This window comes from Diorhabda carinulata, chromosome 3 (genome assembly GCF_026250575.1).
Source record: "Diorhabda carinulata isolate Delta chromosome 3, icDioCari1.1, whole genome shotgun sequence".
In the NCBI taxonomy this organism is placed as follows: Eukaryota; Metazoa; Arthropoda; class Insecta; order Coleoptera; family Chrysomelidae; genus Diorhabda; species Diorhabda carinulata.
The window spans coordinates 15065471-15079396 of NC_079462.1; the positions used below are offsets into that span (position 1 = coordinate 15065471).

At 31.6% G+C, this 13926-nt stretch overlaps 2 protein-coding genes across 2 annotated transcripts in view; one reads left to right on the top strand and one right to left on the bottom strand.

The window, feature by feature from the left end:
- Positions 1-1537: 1537 nt before the first annotated feature.
- Positions 1538-6527, bottom strand: LOC130891364 (elongation factor Ts, mitochondrial). The gene is made up of 6 exons (XM_057796021.1): positions 6405-6527; positions 6001-6091; positions 5631-5944; positions 5425-5578; positions 1900-2013; positions 1538-1846 (listed from the first exon to the last, which is right to left on the bottom strand). The coding sequence occupies exons 1-6, from the start codon at positions 6405-6407 to the stop codon at positions 1599-1601; spliced, it is 924 nt and encodes a 307-aa protein (XP_057652004.1). The 5' UTR covers positions 6408-6527; the 3' UTR covers positions 1538-1598.
- The window catches only part of LOC130891363 (dynein axonemal heavy chain 7), a 40666-nt gene continuing 33036 nt past the window's right edge, over positions 6297-13926 (top strand). Inside the window, 13 exon segments of the mRNA XM_057796020.1 lie at positions 6297-6390; positions 6740-6973; positions 7030-7253; positions 7418-7719; positions 7777-8080; positions 9436-9624; positions 9674-9880; positions 10314-10477; positions 11818-12039; positions 12093-12299; positions 12368-12662; positions 12716-12958; positions 13069-13238. Of these exon segments, the coding sequence (XP_057652003.1) occupies positions 6742-6973; positions 7030-7253; positions 7418-7719; positions 7777-8080; positions 9436-9624; positions 9674-9880; positions 10314-10477; positions 11818-12039; positions 12093-12299; positions 12368-12662; positions 12716-12958; positions 13069-13238 (2759 nt within the window). The 5' untranslated portion in view covers positions 6297-6390; positions 6740-6741.

A 13926-nucleotide genomic window follows, 5' to 3' on the forward strand; every position in this document is an offset into this window, starting at 1 on the left:
CATCCTACCTCCCGACTTCATGAAAGAAGTCATTGTACTACTGGCTTTTCCCAAACCTAGCAAAGACTAACTCTTCCCAAAAAATTATCGTCCGAACAGCCTAAGTCTCAGCGAAATTTTTGAAACTATAATACATCGATATTTAGTTTCATTTTGAATTTGAATGTATGTATTATAAGCTAGTAATTCTATCTTTTCGTCATAAAAACTAGAAAGTGTTAATGGACAAAGAAAATCTGTTACAAAAAATATTCAATTTTATCTAAAATTTCATGTTAAAAATATTACTCACTTGTGGTAATACTTAAAAGTATTTATGGATAGAAAAAATCTGACACAAAGAATATTCAACATTATGTAAAAGTTCATGAGTGAGGGCCGCAGGTAAGAAACCCAGGTTGTATAATTTGAATAAAACAAATTCACATACCTTTCACCTTCTGTTCTCCTGATACTACTTTTACGGAGATTTTGACAAATACCTATGGATGATAAAACCGGACATATTATGAACCCTGCATGTTATATCGCAATTTTACGATTCCACATTGACAGATTATAAACTATCGAGAAATAATACGTAAAATTGTAAGTGGTTTGTTGCAGTTCACAATTTTTCGTCAGTTTATAATATCGCGAGATTGATTATAAACTAACGATGTTTACAATCATACGGTGACATATATAAAATAAGCTTTTTTTATGTTAATTTCACACTTCCTCAAGCAACAGGTTTTTTGAAGTAAAAATGGAAATAATTAGGTGTAAAAAGTAACAAATAACTTCACAAAGCAAATAAAGTTCCACCCAGAAGCTTACAGCAAAATCATTTGATTACTCCACGGAGGACATTTTTAAATCGACATCCGCTCATTTTGACAGTTTGTTAAAATTGATTTCTTCAATTTTTTATACCTTTTATATATGTTCATGTTTCTAGATCGTCTTGATTTTACGTCTCTTTTGTTATAAAAATAGTTTTTTTTTAAAGACAAAAATTTTGGCGTACTTTATTTATCGATTTTATTTCCGTTTATCGGTCACGTGATTCGTTTAGCAAATGATATTTCCGATCAGGATTATATACAGGTGTAATTAAAATTGACTTTACTTGAAGTATCGATTTTATTTCCGTTTATCGGTCACGTGATTCGATATGCAAATATTTCCGATCAGGATTGTATAGAGGTGTGATTAAAATTGACTTTACTTGACGTATCGATTTTATTTATTTATCGTTCACGTGATTGGTTTAACCAATGATATTTCAACCCAGAATTGTATTCAGATGATTTGTTTATCTGTCACGTGATTCGTTTAGCACGATTGACGTTTCTATACGTCAATGTTTTGTTTTATTTTCGTTTGAGTCACGTGATTGGTTTAACTAATATTTCGACGCGGAAAACTGTTTTACGTTACGTAATTATAGTTTATCGTTTTTTAAAGGAATTTTTTTATCGTTTTTGTGAATTTTATATTTTCGTTTTGAACAAACCTGTATATACACCGTACTGAAAATATGATAAATAAAACACAAATTTCAATATATTTTAATGAAAAAACAACAAAATAGAGTGAACTATATAAAAAATCATTTATTGACAAGTTTCAACGTATTCCAATGGTTGATCACCAACGGCTTTAGCGCTCTCTCCACATTCGAAACGTTTAAAATCAACAATTTCTATATTATGTAAATTGAGAACATCGTTAACTGTTAGAGTATCATCTAGAAGATATTCTTGATGAATAAGACACGTTTCATCTTCTTTATTAACGTTAGGTTTGTCGGTTATACAACCCAACTTTGTAGGACGCATACCGACGATATGTTGACAGATTCCTGTAATAAAAAAATTCTCCGTATAACCCAAAAACGTACCAAACTACCCTCACCTCTAGCAACTTCGATAGTAGTTTCATTTTTTTCCAACACTTTATAAGCTAATAAACCACCCAACCTCCCTAGTTGAATATTATCGATAGTTGTACCGGAAGGATGTGCATAACCTAAAAATAGTGATTAGACACTGAAATATCAATATTAAGTTCTACAAAACGTTTCATAACTGTCTATAAACGAACGAAAAGGCACTTATAAAAGAAGAATAATCTCAAATTTTGGTAAGACATTAAAATGTCTAAAATGGGGCCGTGCATAAAATACGTTCGCACTTAAGGAGGGGGGGGGGCTCTTGCTGAGAATGACAAAGTGTGGCAAGGGGGGACGGGGGGTATATGACAATGTGACGTTCGCTGTTCATTAAAATATTTTCAATAAGTATTTTTTTTTGACTGTTTTTATTTTTAAATTTTCATCATGACAAAAAGTCATTTATTTTCTATTTTATAGTAAATATATCGACTTTCAAACGTATCCAGTTTTATTACTATAAATTGTAACTTAATATATTTATTTTTGTTTATTTTTCAACATAAGCGCTGGCTCTGTGGCGCGGGTTTAGCCTTTTGACTTGGCTCTAGCGGCATTGCGATCGGTCACAATCGGTTTCTTTGTTTTACCGATACTTAAAAAAGTAACGTTTCCACGAACTCTGCGCTCTCACCGTAGTAACAAATGAAAATACTGTTTCTCATGGTTTTATTATTATATAATTTCTTCATTCGTCATTTAATACTTTTTATTACGTGAACTACTTCACCAAAATTTATAACTCTTGAATTCAATAGTCGAAATATTTATATATATATATATATATATATATATATATATATATATATATATATATATATATATATATATATATATATATGTATATATATTAGAAGAAAATGACATCGGTAAGAGGTGAACTTTATCAAAAATTATTTAACACTTATAAAAAGTGTTATCCGGATATAAAATCAATGATCGTTCAAGAAAATGTTAACAAGATTTGGAATGATCTGAAACAAGAATACAAAAGTGATGGCAAGCAATTTGAAGTGAATATTCAAAATATCATTGAATCTTTAAATCAAAAGATAACTTACAACAAAGCAAGAAATTTAACGTTTTTCACAAGTCTTACGGTAAGTCAAAAACTTTATTTTACCTAGTTTATATATTTACTGTTATCGGGGTTATATCAATATTATTCACGGTATATATTATTTCATTATCCTGAATAATTTCTATATATGTAGATTTATAGTGTAAACTGGCCTGTATAAGCCTCTATTTTATTGAATCAATTTTTTGTTTTTTTAGCCACAAAATACTCAAAGATGGGCCTCAAGCGTCAACGAGTAAAGATCTTCCATCACAAAAAACAGTCTCTACTGAAAATATTTTGTCTTGTCAAGAACAAATGTGCAGTTTAAAAACAGCTACACCTGCCCAAGATGAGAGCAAAAAAAATTTCAGTTATGGAATCAAGTTTAAATTCATTACTTTTGCAAAGAGATTCTGGTTTGTCTACAGCTGGACTTGATGAAGAAATAAAAAAACTAAGACAAAATAGAAACTGAAAAAAAATCTCTCAAGCGTAAACATTTAGCTCAACAAAGATCATCGAAATCCCGTGCAATAAAAAAGGAAGCTTTAGGATGTTTGTCTTGAGCATCCGGATGTAGCAGAAAAATTAAAAATAAGAAGCAATCTAGGTCGGCCGAGCTTAGAAGAGGATCAACCAGCTTTATTGCAAACGATCATGAAAATTGCCATCACTGAGTAGAAGTGCTACGTACTTACAACTTTTATCACGAAATTCAATTTCTCGTGAAGGAAATAGACATGTCTCTACGGTTCCAGTGAAATTAATTCGTGCTCAAAATGACTTGAAGAAAAAACATATTGACACCGAGTTTGCCACAGCTTCAATTAGGTATTTAGAGAGTCTTGCTTCTTTTCTTGGACCTAATGAAATATTTTTTTTCTCAGGATGATAAAGCTCGAGTTCCGATCGGACTTACAGCAGCTTCAAAACAAGCACCATTATTGATGCATATGCAATATGGGGTTTCTCTTCCAGACCATGACTGGGTAGTGGATGCTGGACATAAATTGATACCATCTATATACGCGGGTATTGTTATTGAACCGAATGGTTTTGGAAATCTTTCAAAAGTAAATTATTCAGGACCAACATTTATAGCTATTCGAAGTGGCAAACATTCAGTTCGAGAGCCAAGACACATGCTGATGATTTCAAAAAAATTTTTGAACTGGTGTCATTTAAAAGTTTGGCCTACAACAACATTGGATCGCCAAAACCTGTAGTGATTATTTCTGCTGATGGGGGCCCTGACGAAAATCCTCACTATGAAAAAGTAATTTAATTTAGATGCTTTATTTGTTGTTACAAATGCACCAGGCAGGAGTGCTTACAATCCTGTGGAAAGGAGAAAAAAGCTTTGAATATGCAGGGACAACTTCAGCTAGTGTTTGGAAGTCATTAAAAGCCGATGGTTATGATGTAGATGCAGAGAATATTGCACCAAAAGAAGATGATAGTGATGATGCACAAATATTAATATATATTGGTACTGTAAACATGTTCGTGAATCACAATACTTATTACAAATTTTGAAATGCTCAGACAAAGACTGCTGTGACCAAACTAGAAGTAGTTTGAGAAATTTACTTCCAAACGGATTTTTGCCACCTCCAATTAAATTACAACAAACTCTAAACGGATTAAAGGTATCGCAAGTGAATTCTGAAGATGGTAAATATCTTAATTTATTTGCTCATCTTGCAGTGAAACTTCAGCCTGAAGATTTTCCTTACGATTGGTTTTGTCCGTCAATTCACGATAAATTAGCAAGTAGAACATGCAAAGAATGTAGTCTATATCACACATCTAACGAAAACGAAAAAGAAAAGATGAAGTAGTTCGACGCATACAACCAACTCGCATCGCAGCTCAACGAGCTCAAGAACTATTATGCGCATTAGGAGATGAAAAAGATGGCATGGAAAATGCAGCATGTATAGATGATGATGAAGTGGAGGGTAGTTTTGAAATAAATGAAGAAGATGCTGCAATACTGATTATAGATATTTCGGCGCATTTACAGAATCCTTGGACTTCTAATTAATAAAAATATTATTTATTTATTTGTTATGAAAAAGCTTTATTATATTTTATTATAAAAACTAAATAAATATTTAAATTTTCAAAATTTATGTACTATCTATTGAATTTTACCATCTAAAGGGGGGTGGGTTAGTTTTTGTGACGATATTTATAAGGGGGGTGGGTTAGTTTTTGTGACGATATTTATAAGGTGGGGTCACAGAAAGCGTGACAATGGGAGGAGGGGGTAAGGAAAAACGGATTTTACCGTGACGTATTTTATGAACGGCCCCATTATAAGTTCTGCAAAAACATTCCATAGCTACCGATAGATGAACGAAAAGTCACTGGAAAAAGAAGAATAACCTCAAAATTGTAATAAGACATTAAAATACATTACCTGTCAAATAAACGCCATTACCGACTTTAAGACACATTGCTCTTTTCAAAATGGCGTTTTCTCCTACGGTACCAATCATTAGAGCCAGTCGATCAGCTAAAATTTTACCATCAGGTGTTTTTAACTGTTTTAACTGTTCGCTATCCAGAAATATCTATAAAATCAGTAGTAAAAACAAAAACGTAATCGAATATTGATGAAATTACTTTGGTATTAAGTTGATTCGGTGATTTTTGATGATTCTTAATGTAATTTAAACAACTGATAGTTGTTTCTTGCACCATATCGTGAAATTCTTTATTTCTAGATACGAAATCAGTTTCGCAGTTAACTTCTACGAGTACTCCCGAATTATCATCAACGGCGACTCCTACGAGTCCTTGAGTTGCTTGTCGGCCTTCTAGTTTAGTCGCTTTTGACCAACCTAGAGCCTGAGCTTGTTGTTTTAACCATACTTCGGCATCTGTTATATTATTGTTATGCATTTCTAAAGCTTTTTTACAATTTGCAAAAGTATAACCTAAATAAGAATAAATAAATATAATTAAACAATTTGTATCAATTATTATATTATACCTGTCTTTTTACGAAGGGTGGCTAACAAAGATTTTTCTGCTGCGAAATTGTGTTTGGTAAGGTAGAGATATCTCACGCTTTTAAAGAAAATCTGAAGGGTTAAATAGAAAGCGTAAATTAACGTTATGCCGATATTTATATAAACAAAAAACGTAGTCGTAATTTTGGATCTATTAACATCTAATCTAGATTTAATATTGAATATATTACCAAAATTTGTCGATAAACTCATGTCAGCCTAGTAGAATTATTGATTTTTAACGTAAAGATGTTCGTTTCCATGGAAAAATAAATATTTAGGGGTTACTTGTAATAGAAGTATGGAATTTAGCAAGAATTAAATATCATTTTTAAATAGAAAATGAACGATTAAAACATTCGTATAAACAGGTATGAAAGCTTACCATTTCGTTTTATTCTAATTGTGTTTCTAATTTTTCATATAAATCTCTTAAAGCCGGTATTTATTAAATAGACCTAAATTTTTACGTTAACTTAATATATGACATAATCAATTGACGTTTGACAAGTTTCACATAATGTCATATGATTTCATATGATTTTAAATCAATAGTTTATTTTCATTCCTAATAAATTATTAAGAAAATATATATTATTTATTTATACGATAATCGTATGATTAATAACAGTCGAAATTTAATGTATATAACTAATAATACAATGGTGTATAAGGAGTTGCAGGTCTCGTAGGAGTCATATGAAAAATTAATTTTTTTAGAAATGGGATCTAGAGACGTAGAAAGGGATCGTTTAATAAAAAAAATTACAGAAAAAAGAGCGAAATTAGAAGCTCGAGGTGATCTTAATATCAAAGTACCAAGATTAACCCTACCTTCCGATTTTAATATACACGACAGATCTTTATTTTCCTTACCACCTGAATTATTAAAACCTATTTTGGCTTCAGCGTATCCCAAATATAGGAAACAATTAACTTTAGACAAAAAGAGAGGTAAACAATGGCGTACATTAAATAAATTATTTATAACGTAAAATTATCGTTTTTAGCTGCTGAACAACAATCAACTTTAACATCTTATACTTTATTGAGAAAACAACGAGAAGAATACAGAAATCGATTAGTTAAATTGATTGTTGGCACAGAAGAAGATACAACTAGCGATGATATACCTAACGCGCAAGATAGAGAAATGCTTCGTTATTATTATTACGTAAAACACGGGGTTGATACTGTACATGTAGCACCCCTTGACGAACAAGTACTACTTAGAGTAAGTTGGCTTTAAATGTCAGAAAATGTGAGAAAATGATTACGAAATATTACATTCAAAGGTTATTGACATTATAGTTGATGTTTGACAGCGTTGCCAGATTTTCAAATACAACTTGATAAATAAAAATACAATTGGTTTTAATGATTAGTTTTTTCAATTAGGTGTTATCTTTGGTACCAAAAAAACTGAGAAAATGGGAAAAAACATTAGCGGCGTGTATTCAAGACGTGAAAGACGATTTTATGATGGCCGTTAAAAAGGCTATAGTAGATTTCGTTTTGCAAGATCCCGTTTTTGTGAAAGCCGTTGGAGACGATCTGTCACCGGTAAGAAGGGAATTGAAAGATATCGGAAATAACTTCCGGCCGGCATTCAATGCCGCCAAAATAAAAATTAAAAAGAATTTACATTGTATAAATCCTTGTTTGGCAGCTGTTTTGGATTTATGGGAAAAGGAATTTAAGTGAGCTCGAAATATTTTAATCAAAATTAAGTAATTTCATTCTTATCACGTTTTCAGAGATTTGCGTTTACTCGATATCGAAGCTTTCAAACATCATCAGGGAGCTTTCGAATTAAACGAATTCAAATTTACCACTAACAAACAGATCGAAACTTGTAAAGATAATTTGATGTCTAAATATTATTACGCGGTTACAGAAATATTCTTACAAGGTAATAAAAAAAACAGACTACCTGATCCTGGTAAAAAGAAGAAGATGGAATCTTTTTATAACGCCGTTGCTAGCATTATGACTTACCAATTGCAAGCTTTATGTTTCAATTCACTGGCTGATTACGTCAAATATATACTAGACGTCAAGGTCAGTTTTATACATATTGTTACAACCTCGTCCACGACACGGAACGCGAAGCAAGTCCTGTTCGGTTAAAATGGAAATCTAAAATTTGGCGAATAAGTCGTTTTTCGGCGTCTTTGAAATGTAATAATATAAACAAATTTCCGCTGTTTATAAAAAAAAACATATCAAAGCCATTTTTTTTGGAATCACGGAAAATTCATCATTGCTCGCTATATAGACTAGAAAGTTGATTCGGTTTTGGAATAATCGGTTTTAATATGAGCTCAGCAGCTTTTTAATGAACTTTATTTTTTATTTGAAACATTTTTTTCTAAAATTAATATTTTCGAAGATATTTGACACTTTGTTAAGATTAGGTGACGTTAGTTAATTTGATATCTACCGATATATTTTGGGTTATAACTTATAAAAATATAGGTTTACGTGAAAAATGACTAATATAAACAAACTTCCGTTGTTTATAAAAAAATATCAAATACGCTAAATTTGATACTTCTGCTATAACAGCTTCACGGTTTATGTCTTGGACGAGTTTGTAACATTAATAAAGTTAATTAATAATATCGACGTCGTAGTTAAATATGTTTTCAAGGTCTCGAACGTCGTTTGACTGTCTTTATAGCAGTGAAATGCTCTTGCTTTTTCTGTGAATCGAATTAGTGACTCCAAACTTTCAATGGTACGTGTAAAGTCGAAAGAAACTTCAAACTTGACTTTTACTGGTTGATTACGGTCATTTTGTTATGGAATCACGAAAAATTCATCATCGCTCCCTATATGGACTAGAAAGTTGATTCGGTTTTGAAATAATCGGGTTTAGTATGAGTTAAGCAGCTTGAAGTCGTTTAAACACGTCTTCTAGGCAAATGCGACCGATTTCGCTTGATTTTTTCTCTCACATCATAGTCGCCGTTGATAGTTTTTCCTTTTGCAAGATGGTCGATGGAAATTATCCCATAAAAATCGACGCCATAACCTTGCCTGCAAATGGAACGTTATTTGTCTTCTTTGGATCCAATTCTCTCTTTTTAGTTTTTTGATACCGACAAAAATTGTTGGACTCATTGAAACATCATCCAAAACTGGATAGAAAATATCTTCAAGGCGCTGTTTTCCGTTCCATTTTTGCACAGTTTTCTCATGGACCAATCTCATCGAGGTCCAAATCTATTTCAACTTTTATATTGGCCGGGATAAGACTATTGAAACTTGAAATATGGATTGTGGTTTTTTCAAGCAGCTACCGCCATCTCTAGGTCAGGATGGGTTTCCACTGGTAGCTATTTTGTTAAAAATGTCTTCCTTGATATCTATTCGACTTTGAGACGAGTTTTAAACGTCGATATCTGTTTCAGTACCTCAATAAAGGTTTCCAAATTAAATTACAACAAAGAGGTAACACCTTGGTATTCGAACCGTCTTTTAAAAGCTTCAGAGAAGCTCTGGTATATCTTATAGATATTATGATAGAAGCAGTTCGAGATATACCAAGATTAGAAACCAAACTCTATCTAGATTGGATCGAGGGGGAAAATTATTTAAAGGTTAGTTCAATCCATGTTTATTTTTTGAATTATATTTGGCGTTTTTCAGCCGATATTTCCCGAAGAATTGGCCATGGAGTATAAAACTCAAATTCGAAATATGTTGGAAGAGCAAAGGATCGGACCCGAATTGAGAATACAAGATTTCGACGAGTTTTTGCCGCTAATTAACGGCAAAGACGAATCGTATGTTAATAGTTTTTTATCTCGAGAACATAACTTTGAGGAATTGGCTAACGAAATTTTAAAATATAAGGTAAATAAATTTTTTTATGAATGGTGGAGCTTCACATCATTTTAGTGTCAATATTAGCTTGATATGCTGACTAACGCAGCCACCTGGTGCACGCAGACGGCTCCAGAAGAAAATCTGGTGATGGTTATAAGATTGGCTACAAGATCCAGCTGGTTTGGGTGCCCGTTGACAAAGACAACGACGAAGCTATTGCATCTCTTAATGATCTCTGCTTGCTGGGGCACGGAGGAGGTTGAAACTGCAGACCACGTCCCCCATCATTTATTTTTTCAAATTCTAGGCCCTACTTTGGAGCTCCTCAGTTTACTGTATAGATAAATCCTTGTATATCGAGCGGTTTCGATCTTTGTAGGTCTCATCAGTATAATATAGACGATTTTGGATGTAAAATATATTTAATTGATTCTTTTCAAATATTTTAATACGTTTTTAGGATATAGCTGATCGGATACCTTTGGCAAACGAACATTATGTTCGTATTGAATTGTACGATATGAATCGAAATGATTTGATTAAAGCTTTGGAAACGGCGGCCGAGAATTTCAAAGATATTTTGTTACAGAAATGTATTAAAAATTTGCAGGTTTTATGTAAAAGGTGAGATGATATCAATTTTATCGTCGTGCGAAATGGAAGTTTGCCAAAATTTGTTAAAAGAAAATTTTTTGTAAACGATGCACGCTGTTAAGTTCATCTATTTGGTCTTCTACAATGAAACGGCCTTTTTCGTATCGTTTTTTGACTTCTTCTTCTTGCTTATAGAAGAATGTTTTGTCACCAGTATTTTTACTGAGTAACTCAGAAAATATTGATATTAGAGAAAAAATTTTTGAACAAAAAATGGAGCTCATAAAAAATCTATGAAAGAGTTTTTATACTTTTTTTACACGAACCTGTTTTTTGGCTGTTATAATCAAAAATATATCGTCAATATCAAATTGATTATCATTTTCGTGGAGAGCGAAATATTTTTGGGCCATAACGGCCAAAAGAATAGGTTAATATGGAAATAGTAATTAACTTTTTTGTAGAACTTTATTAGCTTAATTTTTCATAAAAAAACTTTTTTCTCGAAAATTAATAATTTCGAAGATATTTGACATCGTATTTAGATTAGGTAAGGTTAGTTAATTCGACTTGAGTCATAACAGCCACAAAAATAGGTTTACGTGAAAAATGTATATAACTTTTTTCATAGAGTTTTTAAAATGAACTTCATTTTTTATTGAAAACTTTTTTTCTCTGAAATTGATATTTCCGAAGATATTTGACACTTTGTTTAGATTAGCTGTTAGTTAGTTAATTCCACATCTACGGATATATTTTGGGTTATAACTTACAAAAAAATAGGTTTACGTGAAAAATGTATATAACCTCTATTATAGAATTTTTGATGAACTTCATTTTTTGTTCAACACTTTTTTCTCTAAAATTGATAATTTCGAAGATATTTGACACTTTATTTAGATTAGGTGAAGTTAGTAAATTCGATATCTACCGATATATTTAGGGTCATAATTTACAAAAAAATAGATTTGCATGAAAAATGTATTTAACCTCTTTTATATAATTTTCAATGAGTTTAATTTGTTGTTTGAAACTTTTTTCTCTAAAATTGATAAGTTCGAAGATATTCGATACTTTGTTTAGACTAGATAAACTTGGTTAATTTGACTTTCATCAATATATTTTTGGTCATAACTTACAAAAAAATTGGTTTACGTAAAAAATGTCTATAACCCCTTTTATAGAGTTTTTAAAGAGCTTCATTTTTTATTTGTAACTTTTTTCTCTAAAATTATCATATTCTTATAAATTTGAAGTGGACTACAAGACAAATAAAGTTTTTTGACGGTAAAATATTTTTCGTAACTACACCTTTTAAATATTTCAATAATTTATCAAATTTTCTAATCCGTTAATGTTTTTTTATGAAGTATCAGCGAAGAATATCAAACTATATGTGATAAATCATTGGCAGTACCTGGGGATACCCACGAACTAATAGCAACTATCAATTATGTGAGAGATGCCGAAGCAATCACAATGTTGGAACTAGAGGATAAATTAAGGGATGTAATGACGTATATTTTATTTTTGACCGACCACATTATTTTCACTCCCGTCGAAATGAAACTCAACAACAACGCATTTCAATGGTGAGAATTAATATGCAAAAAAGTTGTTTTTTTTTTCTTAATATTTTTTATAGGTATTTATACATGCCTAAAGTTCTTGAGGAGCATCGTCAAATGGTGGATCAAAAAATGGAGGAATTCCAAGTGTTGCTGGCCCAAAAGATAGAGAAATTCAAAGAGGAATTAGAAATGTATGCGAAAATGGTGGACGAACTTGAAAACAACGGTAACATCGACGAATTACCGAAGTACCACAGAAAAGCTACAAAACTCGACGAAAGGTAAACTAAATAAATACGTTTAAATTCAATTCAATTAAATTCAATTCAATTCATTTTGATTATTTTAGATTAATACTCGCAATGGCTAAAATCGATAGTTTTAACGAAGAAGAAGCGGCTTTCGGTTTCGAATTATCTCAATATCCATTAAGGAAACAAGTCCACGATAAATTAGCTCCGTACAAAAAATTATACGACAATTCCGTGGAGTTTTTACAAAAATACGAAATGTGGATGAAATCTCGAGTGGGAAGTTACGATCCCGAAATAATCGAAAGCGATGTCGGTACTTACTATCGAAACGTTTATAAATTGGAAAAATTGTTTTCCGATCGACCGGCCACTCAAGAATTAGCCACGACGGTAAATACGCCACACAAATTGGCTTTTTTTTTGGAAAAATTCGTTTTTTTTAGGTTAGGGAACAAATAGAAGAATTCAAAGAGCACATGCCGATAATACAAACGTTGGGAAATCCGGGAATGAAGGAACGTCATTGGGAAAAGGTTTCCGAAATCGTAGGATTCCCCATCACGGTCGATGAAAATTTAACGTTGGAAAAAATAATCGATTACGGTCTGGACGATTATTTCGAGAAATTCGAAGCGATTTCGGAGGCGGCTACCAAGGAAAACAATTTAGAAAAGAATTTATCCAAGGTAAAATTACGAAATCGTACTTTATACGGGGGTTAATACTAAACAAATATGTCCTAAGCGCGTTTTTGTTCATATTGATATTTCCACGTATCGATTTTATGAAATTACAGATGTTGGGAGAATGGCAGGACGTAGAATTCAGCGTTTTGGTTTACAAAGATACAGGAACTTATATTATTTCCGCTGTCGACGATATACAAGTTTTATTAGATGATCATATAGTCAAAACGCAAACAATGAAAAATTCGCCTTATATCAAACCATTCGAAAAGGAAACTCTGTAAGTATCAACAAATCGATCGTTAATTTCATAGTTTTATAAACGTTAATGGTAGAAAGTTTGCGTTATAACCAACAAAGGCGTTGATCTGATCTGTTATCTCTGGACCCGCGAGACGTCGATCAGAGGTTAGTTAATTCGACTTCTACCGATATATTTAGGGTCATAGTAGCCAAAAAATAGGTTTACGTGAAAGTTGTATATAACTTCTTTTCAAGAAAGTTTGATGAACTTCATTTTTTGTTTGAAACTTTTTTCTCTATAATCAATATTTTCGAAGATATTTGACACTTTGTTAAGATTAGGTGAAGTTAGTTAATTCGATATCTACAGTTATATTTAGGATCATAAATTACAAAAAAATAGGTTTTTGTGAAAAATGTCTATGGCCTTTTTTATAGAATTTTCAATGAATTTCATTTTTTGCTGGAAAATTTTTTGTCTAAAATTGATATTTTCGAAGATATTTGACACTTTTTTTTTGATTAGGTGAGGTTAGTTAATTAGACTTCTATCGATATATTTTCGGCCATAGCAGCTAAAAAATTGGTTTACGTGGAAATTGTTCATAACTTTTTTTTTATAGAATTTCTAATGAACTTCAATTTTTGTTCTAAATATTTTTCTGTAAAATCAATATATTCGAAGATATTTGATACTTTGTTTAGATTAGGTGAAGTTAGTTGAT